Source organism: Chiloscyllium punctatum, chromosome 8, assembly GCF_047496795.1.
Source record: "Chiloscyllium punctatum isolate Juve2018m chromosome 8, sChiPun1.3, whole genome shotgun sequence".
Taxonomy (NCBI): domain Eukaryota; kingdom Metazoa; phylum Chordata; class Chondrichthyes; order Orectolobiformes; family Hemiscylliidae; genus Chiloscyllium; species Chiloscyllium punctatum.
In genome coordinates, this window is record NC_092746.1 from 77,681,724 (window position 1) to 77,697,902 (window position 16,179).

The 16,179-nt window shown below is 39.5% G+C and overlaps 1 protein-coding gene across 6 annotated transcripts in view; it reads left to right on the plus strand.

The window, feature by feature from the left end:
• The window catches only part of adam22 (ADAM metallopeptidase domain 22), a 391,455-nt gene that overhangs the window by 239,255 nt on the left and 136,021 nt on the right, over nt 1–16,179 (plus strand). For all 6 annotated transcript variants that reach the window (XM_072575862.1, XM_072575864.1, XM_072575865.1 and 3 more), the window contains exon 14: nt 11,446–11,497. In XM_072575862.1, coding sequence (XP_072431963.1) covers nt 11,446–11,497 — 52 coding nt within the window. The remainder of the gene's footprint in view (nt 1–11,445; nt 11,498–16,179) is intronic.

The following is a 16,179-nucleotide window of genomic DNA, read 5'->3' on the forward strand; positions in this document are numbered from 1 at the left end:
TGCACTTCGCACATCCATCTTCACATCTCCCAGCAGAGGATAAGGTTCTAAGAATGTTTGTACTTCCTGACAGCTGTTTTGACTCTAGCCATTTTAGAAACATATCTCCAGATCTACAACAAGCATCTATTTCATATCTCTAAATCTAGTACATCTCTTACTTTCATACTTCTAAAAACTTAAATCACATGCCCAGTGAACCAATGTTTCTCCTCAGTAAGCAATCACAGTCACAAGAACAAGGCCATACCCTTTGCAGGATCTAAGTGTGAAGGTGTTATTTCTTTTTCAGTCTTCCAAAGGATGTGGACATCACTGGCTAGGCCAGCATTTATTGCAGGTCTTTTATTGTCCTGGAGAAGATATTGATGAGTTACCTACTTGTAATACCCACAGTGCTGTAGAGAGGGAGTTTCCAGGATTTTAACACAACAACAGTGAAGGAATGGTAATACTGTTCCAAGTCAGGATAATGTGTGGCTTGGAGGGCAACTTGCAAATGGTGGTGAGCTGATGTATTGGTGAGTAACTGCAGTGCTTCTTGTGGATGGTGTACACTGCTGTCATTGTGTATCAGTGGTGAAAGGAGTGACTACAGGCAAAATGCTACAGGCGCTGAAAATCTGGGACAAGCACAAGGAAAGCTGGAGAAACTCAGCAGGTCTGGCAGCATCTGTGGAGAGAGAAATAGAGTTAAGGTTCTGAGTCCAGTATGACTTCTTCCAAATTTCAGTTTCTCCAGCATTCTTTGTGTTGGCTTGTGCAGGGAATGAATGTTGACAGTGGTTGATGGGGTCCCAAACAAACTGTTCACTTTGTCCTGGAATGAGCACAGAAAGTGCTGGAGAAACTCAGCAGGTCTAGCAGTTTATGAGGAGAGGGTTAGTTCTTTGATGTTCCAAAGAAGTGTTGTTAGACTCAAAACATGAACTCTCCTACGCTCTTTGCAGGTGCTACCAAGTCTACTGAGTTTTTATAGCATTTTGTTTTATTTAAATTCTCCACCATCTGCAATTTGTTTTTGTTTGTTTTGACCTGGATATTGTCAAGCTTCTTGCGTGTGCTTGATGCTTTTATCCAGGCACAAGGAAAATATCCAATCACATTCCTGACTTCTCCTTAGTAGATTGTGTACAGGCATTGGGCAGACAGGTGGCGAATTGGACACTGCTGAATTCCTTGTCTCTGACCTATTCTTGTCAGCCCAGTTAATACAAGGATGGTCCAGGTCAGCTTCAGGTTGATGGTAAGCTCAAGGGTTTGGAATTTAGAGGTGGCAGTGTCAAAAGGCGAAGGGTAGATTTTCTCTGATTGAAAATGGTAATTGTCTGGATGTTCCTAGGTTAACTGTGATAGCCTCTGTTCAGAATCTCAATAACATCACTGGATACAAAGTCCAGAACTGGTCAAAAGATGGATTAAATCTGCTGTCAGTGATAGTACAAATGGGTAATGGTAAATCAACACTCTATTTTGCATTCACCCAATGTTATTTTTCATTTTAGGTAGTGTAAAAAAAATTGCACAGAGTATTAAATAGACTACTATTTTCTAGTTGCCTGCATTCACTGTGGCACAGTACTAATGTCACCCCACTGCATCGGTACAGATATATCAAAACCTTAGTTACCAATTGTGGTGCTCATAATATTGTACTTTAATTCAGCATAATCTCAATAACATGCATATTGTCTCTATAGCTATCACATACTTCTTAACTGCTTTATTTTCCTAACTGATGCTGATATCAGAAATAAAAACAGAAATTGCTGAAAATACTCATCCAGTCAGATACCATCAGTGGCATAAGGATCAGTCGCTGGATTGTGCAGCCACCAACCATGTATAAGCAAATGAAGCAGAGAATCCCTAGTGTGGAAGCAAACTAGGGATCAAGTCCATACCAGCCGTCCAAAGAGCATCTCACCCAGATCCACCCAACTACCCTCTCCCTGTAACCCTGATTTTCCCATGGCTAGTCCACCCAACTTGCACATTCTGCTATGGGCAATTTAGCATGGTCAGTCCACCTAACCTGCACATCTTTGGACTGTGGGAGAAAACTGGAGCACCCGGAGGAAACCCACGCTGACAGGGGGAGAATGTCTTCATGGAGTTTGCGCAATCACCCAAACGTGGAATTGAACCTGAGTCACTGCCGCTGTGAGACAGCTTTGCTAACCACTGAGCCACCATGTCACCCTGAAGGCTAATTTAACGTGATAACAAGCTGTTCCTGCCAAAATAAGACCATTCAAGCTTTCCTCTGCATCACTTGCCTGACACCTCCATCTGTATTAGACCCTCTTATGACCCTCTTAGCTGATAGCTCCTGAGGTTGGGACTTTCTCTCGAGTGAGGATGGCTGTAGGACAGACTTTTAATGGATGACTTGGTTTCCATGAATTTTCTTTCAGAGGTGGATGAGGGTGGGGAGCCATTTGACCCCTTCCTCCTTCAAATTTCTGATCAAGGCCAAAACTGGAGATGGCAGAGATATATGGGCTTTGCAGTAAAATAGGAGGGCAAGATCATGGAGTCATACAGATGTGCAGCATGGAAACAGATCCTTCGATCCAACTCGTCCATCTGACCAGATATCCTAAATTAATCTAGTCTCATTTGCCGGCACTTTGGTAAGTTCCTGGCGGGTTTGCTGAACAAAGAGACCTTGGAGTGCAAGTTCTTAGTTCCTTGAAAGTGAGGTCACTGGTAGATAGAATAGTGAAGAAGGTGTTTGGTCTGCCTTCTTTTATTAGTCAGACCATTGGCCAGGATTGGAGGATTTGAGCTATAGGCAGACGCTGAATAACCTTGGGCTGTTTTCCCTGGAGCATCAGAGGCTGAGTGTTGACCTTATAGAGGTTTATAAAATCATGAGGGGCATGGATACGGTAAATAGACAAGGTATTTTTGCTGGGGTGGGTAAGTCCAGAACTAGAGGGCATAGGTTTAGGGTGAGCGGAGAAAAGTTTAAAAGGCACCTAAGGGGTAACTTTATCACATAGAGGGTTTTGCATGTCTGGAATGAGCTGCCAAAGGAAGTGGTAGAGGCTGGTACAATTACAACATTTAAAAGGCATCTGGATGGGTATATGAATAGAAATGTTTGAGAGAGATAAGGGCCGAGTACTGGCAGATGGAACTAGAGTAGGTTAGGATATCTGGATGAGTTGGACCGAAGGGTTTGTTTCCGTGCTGTACATCTCTATGACTCTATTTGGCCCAGTCTCCACCACTTACCTCTGGCAGCTCATTTCATACACAAACTATGAACCTGTATTCCAAGTTCTCTTTGTTCAGCAGCAGTCCCCAGGACCTTACCGTTGAATGTCTAAATGCTGCCCTGATTTGCCTTTCCAGTGGGCATTGAATAAAATAGGTCTGTGATCAGGTGGATCAAATGGCAAATGGAACAATCCTGCAAGCTAACAGGAAACTATTATGGGATTGCTCCAGAAGAGCACCTCCCTGAAGAAAAGGCAGCAGAGAAACTGGGAACTCAGTGAAGTCAATGAAGTTCTAGAACAGACAAGTAGGTACTGACTGTTCCTCAAGATTACATTACATTTCATTGTGACAGGGATGCAGAGTAGATAGAGGGGAACCAATAGATATGTCGTATTTGGACTTCCAGAAGGCATTTGACAAAGTACCACACAAGAAGTTGTCATAAGAGAAGAACCCCAATGTTGGAAGTTCTATATGAACATGGATAGTGAATTGGCTAATGGGCAGGAAACAGTGGGTGGGGATAAGGCATTCTTTTGCAGGTTTGCAGATGATTGCAGTATGTAGGAATTAACTCAAACAGGTGAGACTATTTTCACTGGAGTTTAGAAGAATGAGAGGTGGTCTCATTGAAACATATGGGATTGTTGACAGGGTAAGTGTTGAGAGGATGTTTCCTATCATGGGTTTTGGACCAGAGGACACAATAAAGTGGCATCAGTTTAAGACTGAGGTGAGAAGGAATTTCTTTGCTCGGAGGATTATGAGTCTTTAGAACTTCTTGTCATAAAGCCCTTGTGTATGTTTAAGGTTGAGATAAATAGATCCTTGATCAGAAAGTGATCAAGGCTTACGGGAAAGGGCAGGAAAGTGGAAGTGAGGAATGTTGATCACCTTTGATCCTATTGAATGACTGAGCAGGCTGGAGGAGCTGAACGTCCTGCTCCTGTTCCTCCTCTTTCCTCTGGCTATTTGGTTAAGAAGCTCAGAGTTATATTTGTGGTTCAGAAGGAAGCATTCTGCAATGTGCTCACCCAATCTGTGTTTAGCATGAAATAGTGAGTAGACTAAACAAAGTTGAAGGACGTACAGGTAAACTACAGTTTTACTCGAGTAGATTATTTAGGTTCTGGAGTTGGAAAAGTCCAAGGTAAAAGACAGGTGTTATAACGGCTAAGCTTACACAGTAAGGTATCATGAGAAAGAGTTGGTATTAGGAATGATTAAGCTGTAGATCATAATTTCACAGTTAAATACATGTTTAATGTTTGCTTTTGCTTCTTCTGTATTTAAGTAAAACAACTGTGGTAACAGTGATAGCCAAATATAAATCCATACCAGCCAGTACTCGGGAATCATTATAAAAGAATGAACAAAAGGAGCCATGTGGCCTCGTGTATAACTGAGTAATTAATTGAGACTACCAAATGAGAGACAAGTGAAATACTGTAAAACAAAAACTGATTCTGTTTGCAAAACAAAGAATCAAGCTGTAAGTTTATGAGCAGAGCGTGAAGCACTGTGTAGGAAATGGTCATCTTTTATTCAAGAGCTGAGCACAGTAAGGTATACAATTATAATGCACCAGTGTTTCCCCAGCAGACATTTTAATGATTGCAAAATGCAAGAATAATATGGACATAATGTACAGAAATGCTGTTGTCACCAAGTGAATGTTTCCTTTATTCATTTCTGGGATGTGAAGATCTCTGGTTTGATTGCCCCTCAGAAGGAGGTGATAAGCCACCTTCTTGATCATTGCAGGCCATTCAAGTGTCTTTCTCTCTGCTTTTCTTCTCTGATTTAATGCTGTCCCTTTTATTTATTTATAAACCGTTTGCTATTGTTTATTTTTTGCTTTCTCATTTCATTAGGAAACATGTTGAGCATATTTTGTGAAGTCCCTGATTCACCCTTCTTTTGGAATCAAATTTACAGAAACCACTGACCAGGTCCTTGAGTAAACAAGCACGGATATTTATTACAAAGAAGTGAATTCTGATCACAGTAAACAGCTATGTACTACCAACGTATGGCTTTATCAGTTAAAACTCTAAGTCCCTTTTATAACCCAACACAAAAATATGAACACAGACAAACAAACAAAAAACATCACTTTTACTGATGAGGGAAAATAAGGGTAGGAGAAAGAGTTCACCAGAATCAGTCCACAGGCATTGCTGAGGTGGTCATTTTGCCTGTCAAGATTTTCTGTTCTTTGACCACTTTCTCCAGGTTTTTTTAACTTCTTTACAGGAGACATAGGGCAGTTGGTATATTAATAGTAAAGTCTCTTAGTTACTGTTGAAAGGCAACAACTTACAGCAACTGGTGGCTTTCTTCAGGCTTCAGGTGTTTTTATTGCGTAGAGAGAGGCAGAGATTGCATAGGGGGAGAGAGAGAGAGAGAGATGCACCTTCCCGTCCAATAGTCTGAAGCTGGCCAATGTATGGTTCTCACCCACAAGCTGCCAACTGCCAAGGCATCATTCAGAGAGTTAATATTAGGCTGATGCATCCATGGTCAGAATTGCACAAACCAATTAGCTACTTGTTGCTCGCCAGATCTCACTCTGTATACTCACCCCTGGTGCAGTGCCACATCTCCCTTCTCTCCAACTGCTTGAACAAAGCAGCAGGGTAAACCATATAAAAAGTGCATTTTAGTAATTTTTTAAAAATGTGTTTATTCCTTCCACAATCGTTTGGTTTCAAAACAGTCCTTTTTCGATTTCAGTCCACAAGTAAAAATGCAGAAAATGAAATTATATGGTCTTTACATGGCAATATATTTCCAAAACAGGATGATGTGTGGCTTGGAGGGAAACTTTCAGCTGGTGGTGTTCACATATATCTGCTACCCTTGTCCTTTTAGGTAGTAGACCTCAAAAGTTTGGAAGGTGTTGCTGAAGGAGCTTTTATGATTTGCTGCAGTCCATCTTTTAGGTGGTACATATTGGAACTATGTAGATTTAATGCTGGAGGGTGTGTGCCAGTCTGCCAAACTGCTTTAGCTTGTTCAGCTTCTGAGGTTTAGATTAGATTACTTACAGTGTGGAAACAGGCCCTTCGGCCCAACAAGTCCACACCACCCCGCCAAAGCGCAACCCACCCATACCCCTACATCTACCCCTTACCTAACACTACAGGCAATTTAGCATGGCCAATTCACCTGACCTGCACATCTTTGGACTGTGGGAGGAAACCGGAGCACCCGGAGGAAACCCACGCAGACACGGGGAGAATGTGCAAACACCACACAGAGAGTCGCCTGAGGTGGGAATTGAACCCGGGTCACTGGCGCTGTGAGGCAGCAGTGCTAACCACTGTGCTACCGTGCCACCCACTTTGTTACACTTTGCCAGGAAAGTGATGAGTATTCTTTTTGTAATGGTTGTCTTGAGTTCAGTTTTACAATTATTCCTTCAGACATTTGCAGGGAGAATCTATCCTAGAGTCGCTAGAACAGAACTTCTGAATACAAGAAACCCATTTTTATATACAACTGGGAACAAAGGTACAGGAGAAGGCTATTCAGCCCCACCACCCTGCTTCATCATTCAATAAGACCATGGCTGATCTGTGGCCTAACTCCATATGCTTGCCTTGGATCCACATCTCTGACACATGCTTAAAAATGTTTGCCTATCTCAGACTTAAATTTAACAGTTGAATTAGCACTGACTGCCATTTGAGGAAGAGAGGTCCAAATCTCCATTACTCTTTGCGTGTAGAAGTGCTTTCTAATATCTCTCCTGAATGGCCTAGCCCTAATTCTTATACAATGCCCCTTGATTCTAGGGTCTTTTACAAATGAAATAGTTTATCTTTATCTTCACTGTCTTTCCCTGAATACCTTGGTTAGATCAGCCTTTAACCTTCTAAACTCTAGATATTAGAGGCCTAATTTGTCTAACTTCACCTCTACCTTAACCCTGAAGTCCAGATATCAGCCTTGTAAACTTGCATTGAATTCATTCCAAGATTGAAACATCCTTCCTAAAGTGTGGTGCCCAGATCTGCTCACAATACTCTCAGTGGGGTCTAACTAGGGTTTTGCATAACTGCTTCATAACATTTTCAACCTTAAACTCTAGCCCTTTAGATATGAAGGCCAGCATTCCATTAGCCTTTTTGACTACTTTCTGCATCTGTTTGTGACATTTTAAAGAGCTATGCACTGAAACCCCCAATATTTAACTTTGTGCTCTCTTAAAAAAAACCTCGATCTATCCCTTTTCAGTCTGAAATGAAAAGCCTCATACTTGATTATATTAAAATTCATTTGTCACAGCTTTGCCCATTCACCTCATTTGTTAATATCTTGTTGTAATTTTCATCTACACTGTCTGCAATGCCTCCCAGACATGTCAGCAAGTTTCGATATTTGACTTTATATGCCCTTATCCAAGTTCTGAATGAAAAATGGTTAATAATCGAGGCCCCCAAACAGACTCCTGCGGGACCCCATTAGTCTCATCCTGCCAATTTGAGTATTTATCCATTATTCCAACTGTGTTTTGTGCCACTCAAACAATTTCCTGGCCATGTCAGTAACATACTATCAATTCTGTGGGCTTCCATCTTAGCTAATGATGTCTTTGTTTCCCTTAGTCACCCTTTTTAAAGAGTGGAGTAATATGCGGAAATTTCCAATGCAGAGTTACAACTCATAAATCCAGGGAACTCTGAAATATTACGTTTAGGGCATCAAAAATGTGCTTTCCTACCTCCTTTACAACCTATAGATAGAAACTCTCAGATCCTGGGAGTCTGGCACCCTTCACTTCCAATAATTTCCCCACAATTGATGATTTACTTAAGCTAATTTTGTTTAGACACAGTCCAATTCTCTATTAATTTCAACGGCACTTCTATGAATACTGAAAATAATCGTTCAGTACGCCTGCCATTTTCCCATGGTCATGAACAATATCCCTGCTCTCAGCCTTCAGTGAACAAATAGTATTCTTATCACTTTCCCTTTATGTAACTATCAAATCTCTTCTTAAAGTCTTTTATGACTTTGCAAGTTTCCTTTCATAATCCTTTTTGGCTGCTCCTGTAAACCACTTTGTTGGCCTTTATTAGTCTTTGCATTTGTCCCATTCTGTGAGATCTGTACTGTTGTTTAAGTTTTAAAAGCCATTTCTTTTAATTTTATGCTGTGCCTTACCTCCTTATATCCATGGCTGTTTATTTTTGTCAGGTGGAGCTTTTCCTTCTGAATAACATTACATGTTTCCAGTCATGTACACCATTCATTATTCGAGTTCCAGTCATGTCCATACATAATCACGCGAAAAATAGCTGTCTCCAGTCTCATTGGGTTGATCACTCAGCACAGTGTTAGAAAAAGAGATGTGCCAGGTTACAGATTGAGGTCAAATACAATTCTTCTTCTGCTGATGGGCTCACAAAAGCTCTAGTCCCACTTCAATTAAATCAAATTACAGAGAATGACATTGTAATTGTGTGCTCCTAACACAGAACCTTCCGTACCGAGGTAAATCTGGAATCTGGGGTGCTCCCATGGTGGTAACTGATATTGAAGTATTGGTAATTTAGACATAGAAAGTATCAATCCACACAGACTATTAATAGGCAAATTGTGAGGAACATTCGCTTGAATTCCCAAAATAATTTCCCAGCAGGTAAGACTTGCTAATGGAACTGTAATTTTCATAAAATTATCCATATTACTTTTAAAGAAAGAAATACTCACATTTATATAATGTCTTTCATGATCTCAGGTCATTTTCAAATGCGTTACAGCCAGTAAAGTCCTTTTGAAGTGTTGTCAGTGGTGTTAACTTGGAAATGTGTTATAATATCTTAGAGTTAAATTCTATTATGTGCAAATAAAATTATATAAACCTTTAACACTGGTACATAGTATCAATATGTTAGATGGTAATTCTCCACAGGTGTAAAATAATTCTGGTACAAAATATATGAATCTGTAACATATTGTTACAGTAATGGATTATTGTGGCTTATGAACTTCATATAGGAAATCACTTAAAACAATGACCCAGTGTTGACATGGACTGGTTGCAAGTGGGTTTCCCTCCAATTTGGGTACAGGACCCATGCCAGGATGCCAGCTTGATTGAAGGAGTTAGCTTCCTGCTGGGCCGGTAGTTCAAAGTCAGAAACCTGTTGGTGTATTTGTGGGAATATGGAGATAGTGCGACACTAGGGGTGCGCATGGAATTGCATGAGCTGTTCCATCTGATTTTGTGTGATGGAAGGGGGTAAGTAAGATTGGTAGGTGTGGAAAAAGCACTCCTGCTTCTCTTGCTCCACTGACAGTGCATTAAAGGCCAGTCATTTTTACCAGACCACTCAGTGTTAAATTTGCAAAGTAGGTTATCTGTGATACTGCCAAACTCACTATAATATTTAAAGGACTAGTCCATCTTGTGACAATGCTGTCACTTTAAGAGGTTATTTTATCAAGAGAGATTGTATGGTAGAGGTATCCAGTTGTCTGTTACAAAGTAAACAATTTGAGAGGCCTTGGGGTGTTTTAAAGTTGGAACATTGGGGTGTGGCCAGCTCTGACAAACCAAGCTTTCTAGTGTTTTTTTTAGTTTTTAGGTTTAGTTTTGAGCAGAAGCCTTTGGGTCTCAGAAGAGTTGGACCTTCAGTGAATGTCTCCTGGATGCTATTCTCTCTGAATCTTTTCTTGATTTTCTTTTTCCCCTACTGGTTTGGAGAACTACAAGTGAGAACCTGTGTTTGAATTTGCCATTTTGCCAAGGGGAATGTTTATGAGATATTACTATTTTGTAACAGTTAATTAGTAATAGGTATTGTATCTATTATTTGGTTGTTTTCCAAAAGTTAAGTTATTCTAAATTCCTCTTTCTCTTGTTTGTATTTTAATTGTAGTATTTAACTAAATTGTGTTTTGCTTAACGAGAGTAGTTTGACCAGAGGCATTGTATCTGAAACACAGCACTTTACATCTACCTTTAAAATAAGAAAAAGTTAGGGTCTAGGCTACTTTCCAAACATATTTCGAGGGGTTTGATCTGGTCCATAACAGTCTTCTAGGAGTAAGTAGGCTAAAAGCTCTAGTCCCACTTCAATTAAATCAGGAAGTAGATAGGTCCCAAACTATTCATTTGTACAAAACATTACCGTATCCCAAACTTCAGCATTGGGTAATAGTGCTATGAAGTTAATGACTCCAGCTTACATTTTCACCTAGTCAGGCCAGTACAAAGAAATAAAAAAGAATATTAATGTAATGCTAGAAGAGTTTGACAGAAGATACACTTTAAAAACAAGTTTTAAACATCATAAGGACAACAGGTTAAAATCATCATTAAAAAACTGAAAGATGTAAAGGGTGTTGACATCCAAAATGAATCTCTTTTACCAGCTCTGAAAGGCAGACTCCAATACCTATTGCTGAAGACTACAGTCTATAGTGTATTCAACTTATAATGCAAATCATTAACTCCTTATTTAACATTATTCAATATTCATTGACACATGTGGGATTGCATTAATCTATCAGTAAATGAGGCTGCATTAACATTGAAAGCTTAAAATCCCCATTCCTGTGGGTATAGTATTCATATCACATTCTGAAATAAACATGTTTTAATATCATCTCCAGTAGCCACCTTCAAGCCATATGTGAATATAAAGGAAATGATAGAGAAACAATGCTGAAAAGAGTCACATAGGATTGTCATGGAGGTTATTAATGACCGTTTCAGTAAAAGGTAGAAAGTACAGTATGATCAATAGAAGGAAGGGATCGACTTTTAGACTAATGATATGCATTTCCAAAGTTTGATTCTATTGTGTGGATATAAATTAAGAGCTTCAGCGTTGATTACAATTTGAAATGTTTGTTCTTTGTTCTAACTTGCTTGGTGGCTGCAAAGTAAATAAGGTTCTGTTGTGTCATCAAAGATGAAGATAAGTATATTAAATGATTAAGAATCCACTCTGATTTATTAACCTGTTTTCTTAACAGAATTGTGAAACAAATGATGGAGATTCATTTATAACTGAGCTTTTTGTATTGTCCAGGGCATTTTGTAAATTGATGTTAAACTGTTAAAAAGGAATGCTGCATATTTGAACAAAAAGAGATTTTTAATATAGAATATCATTCTTCATGTCAGTCTTTGAAATGATTAAAGCTATGTTACATATATATTAAAATATAAGTAGTCTTTTTTTCTTGCAGGTGATTGCAAATGTGAAGACCAATGGGTCGGGTGCATAATGCAAGATTCCGGGTAGGATATTAAACAAAGTATACCTGTACTAAAATCCTGTAAAAAGAAAACAGTAACCATCCTAGTGTCTGATTTCGGAGAAATAACCTGATCATTATATTTCATGTTTTTAAGAAAGGAAAAGCTTTATATTTATACAATGCATTTTGTGATCTCACCAATGAAGTGTTCTTAAGGTATGGTAATTATTGCCCTATAGAAATTGTGGCAGCTGATTTGCAACGTCCCACAAACAGCAATTTCTTTTGTATTCATTCACAGAATTAGAAGTCACTATCAAGATATCTTTTATTGACCTAATTGCATTCAACTGAGTGACTTGTTTGACCAAATCTGATTACAGTTAGGAATTAACCACTTTGCTGTGGGTCTGGAGTTGTATGTAGGCTAGACAAGATAAGGACAGCAGATTTCCTTACCTAAAAGACTGAAGTGAGCCAGATGACTTTTTGCAATAGGCTGAGTTTCATTGTCATCTTTCCTGATACTAGCTTCTTAATTTCTGATTTATTTGAATTGCATGTGGGGTATAGATAAGGTGAATGGCAGGTGTCTTTTCTTTAGGGTGAGGGATTTCAAGATGAGGAGTATATTTTTAAGATGAGGAAAAAAAGATTTCAAAAAGACATGGGGGGCAATTTTTTTTTAATCAGTGGTTCATATGTGGAATGAACTTCCAGAGGAAGTGGTGGATGCATGTACAGTTGCAATGTTTAAAAGACACATAAAAAATAAGTACATGAATAAGAAATATTTGGAAGGATTTGCTTCAGGAACAGGCAGGTGAGACTAGTTTAGTTTGGGATTATGTTCGTCTTTGACTGGTTGGACCAAAGGGTCTGTTTATGTGCTGTAGGACTCTATGATATTGAAATAACTCAAATTCTGTAATGAGGTTTGAGCTCATGTCTGTGAATCAATAATCCATTCTTTTGCATTACTAGCAATATAACTAATCCACTACTAATCCTTAGCCCAAATGGTAATAACACAACAATCTTTTCTTCTGGTGATATTGATCTGAAGTTCAATATTAGCAAAACATGGAACAGGTCAAATGGCACTCATTTTAATTTCTTATCCAAGCATCTCCAGCAATGTAGAACTTTCTCAGTATCAGTACACATGTTCTCTCTTTATGATAAATCCTTATTGTGTAAGGGCTGCTCATCACAGCTCATTGATGACATGATTTCATAACAAAGCAGGTTGAAGAATTGGATCCCAAGAACTACCTTAGCCAATATGAGGATTAGACCTGCGTTTTTAACATTATGAAGCACCACACTGCAGTCAAGTGAGCTGACCCACCATAATAGCCTAAATGACATCTCTCTGGTGTAGGATGTATATATAGAACTGCAGGAGATGGGTGCGGTCCTCAATGAATATTTCTCCTCTGTGTTGACCATGGAGAAAGATATGAAGACTTGGGAACTTGGGGAGTTAGTGGTGATATCTTGGGGACAGTCCATATCACAGTAGAGGAGGTGTTGGATGTATCAGAGTGTATGAAGGTGGATAAATCTCCTGGTCCTGACCAGATATATCCATGAACACTGCAAGAGACAGGACAAGAAATTATGGGCTGATATTTTTACATCATTGTTAGCCACAGGTGAGGTTCCGGAAGACTGGAGGGCAGCAAATGTGCCATTATTCAAGAAGGTCTGCAAAGATAAACCTGGGAAGTATAGACCAATAAGCTTAACATCTATGGTGGATAAGTTACTTGAGATAATTCTGAGAGGTAAGATATACATACAATTGGAAAGACATGGTTTCATTAGGAGTAGTCAACATGGCTTTGTGAGTGAAAGATCACAAAGTTCTTTGATGAAGTGACCAGGAAGGTTGCAAAGCAGTAGACATAGTCTGAATGGATTTCAGAAAGGCCTTGGATAAGGTTCCACATGGTAGGCTGCTCTGGAGGGTTAGATCACATGGAATCTTGGGTGAGCTGGCAAATTGGATACAAAATTGACATGATGGTAGGAAGCAGAAGGCAATAGTGGAAGGATGCTTGTTGGACTGGAGGCCTGTGACTAGTATGGTGGCTCAGGGGTTGGTGCTGGGCCCTTGCTGTTTGTTATCTGTACCAATGATTTGGGTGAGAAAGTACAAGGCATGATGATTAAGTTTGCAGATGACACTGAAGTAGGTGGTATTGTGGATAGTGAAGAAGGTTATCAGAAATTGAAGCAGGATCTTGATCAGCTGGGGTAGTGGGCCAAGAAATGGCAAATAGATTTTAAGATAGATAAGTGTGAGGTTTTGCATTTTGGAAAGTCAAATCAAGGTAGGAGTTTCATGGTGAATGTAGCACCTTAAGGAGTTTAGTGGAATAGAGGGATCTTGGAGTTCAGATTCACAGTTCTCTGAAAGTGGAGTCACAAGTAGAAAGGGCAGTTAAGAAGGCTTTTGGCACACTGGCATTCATCAGTCAGGGCATTGAGTATACAAGTTGAGAAGTTATGTTGTAGTTATACAGAATGTTGGTGAAGCCACATTTGGATTATTGTATTCAGGTTTGATCACCTTGCTTTATAAAGGATGTTATTAAACTGGTAAGAGTGCAGAAGAAATTTATAAGGATGTTGCTTGGACTCAATGGTCTGAGTTATAGGAAGAAGTTGGACAAGCTAGGATTTTTTCTTTATAGTATAGGAGACTGAGGTGGGGGGTGGGAGGTGGGGGAGACCTTATAAAAGTATATAAGATCATGATAGGCATGAATAGGGTGAATGTATTCAGTCTTTTTCCCAGGGTTGGGGAATCGAGGACTAGAGGGCACCAGTTTAAGGTTCGAGGGGAAAGAGTAAAAGGGAATCTGAGGGGCAACTTTTTTACACAGAGGGTGGTACACATATGGAATGAGCTGCCAGTGGAAGTGGTTGAGGTGGGTACATTAACAACATTTAAAAGGCATTTGGACGAATACAAGGATAGGAAAGGATTGGAATGATATGGGCTAAGTGCAAGGAAATGGGGCTAACGTGGATGGATGTTTTGGTCAGCATGGACCAGTTTAGACCAAAGGGCCTGTCTCCATATTGTAGGACTCTGTGACTTGAACACACAACGTTTTGACTCAGAGGCAGTGTGAACTAACTGAACTAAGATGGAGGAGACAGTGAGGTCTGCAGATGCTGGCGATCAGAGTTGAGAGTGTGTTGCTGGAAAAGCACAGCAGGTCAGGCAGCGTCCGAGGAGCAGGAGAATCAATGCTTCGGGCCAGAGCCCTTCAATTCTGACAAAGGGCTCCAGCCTGAAACGTCAATTGAACTAAGGTTGAGCCATGGTCAAAATTTATAAATGTTATAAAGTGTTCTGAGAAGGGTCATTTCATGTGAACGTTAACTCTGATTTCTCCCCACAGGTGCAGCCAGACCTGCTGAGCTTTTCCAGCAATTTCGGTTTTTGTTGTTGAAATTGACAGATTAGTTTCAAATAAATTCAATTATTGGAAGACCCAGAAACAATTTGTTCATTATTAGTTGCCTTATTTGATCTATGTTTATGTAAGTTTTACTTGCAGCAATGAAATACCTTAAAATGCTTTATTACTGTAAAAGTTTTACATATATGTGAAGTGTTACTGTTGTCAAAGTATTCAGTCTATTATCAGATCATATTGCTGTGTGTGATAGTGCTGCTGCAGTCAGTCAAACAAAGATTAGTTAGTTACTCTACACAAATGCCATGCTAAGGAAGAAAGGATTGCATTTAAATTGCACCTTTGATGACTGCACTATATTACAAACACCTTTCTGTCGTAAAGTACTTTTGAAGTGGTCCATTCACTGAATGAAAACATTTAAATTTTAATTTGTAAAAACCTAATGTGGTCTAAACTAGTTATAGCTTAAATTCTGCAGGTTCTGGCTTTGAGCAGCATCTCTTTTCAAGGGTTGCAGTAAAAGAACAAGTTATTAAGACCTAGTTAAAACTGAATCCTCATTATGACTGCAGTGGATCCTTTTTGTTTAGAGTATGTATAAGTTGCTAACTTAGTGCACTTAACACTTGAGTCTGACTTCGAGTATGATGCTGGAGTTGCACATCTCAAGGTGTTAAGCAGTGGAAGAGAGCTGCTTGACTGCTTTTCAAAATGAAGCCACTAGTTGGTGAATAGGGTTGGTGAGTATTTTTAGTCTTGAAAGTAAGTTTGTGCTGAGATCTCTGTTTCTTTTTCCTCTCTTTAAATTAGCTTTTTAGGTATTACATTGCTACTCATGTAAAAAAAAATTGCAATAAAGAGTAAGGGCCAAGAATACAAGAGTGATTAATTAATACATCAAATAACATATGATAGAGATGGAAGTTCAGGTAGGTTATGGGGAAGCTACTGGACACTGAGGTGATCCAAAATGAACACATTTGTAGCAAATGTTTGCAGTTTGAGCAAACTTGGATTGAGTTGAGCAAATGAAGCAAACATTGCATCACATCAAGAAAGAGGAACGTTACCTGGGTGCTTTGCTCCAGGAGTCAGTTAGATTAGGTAATTCAGGTTTGGCCTCTGATTAGAGTAGGAATGTGTGACTGCAGGTGAGAAGGGTGTATGGGTAGTTTTGAGGATCTACAGCGCCTGGAATTGTCCAGTAGTTAAGAGGTTCTTGCCAACTTATAGATGAGAGTGGGGGCTGCAGGGAGTATGAGCATACTGAGCAAAGCATTGT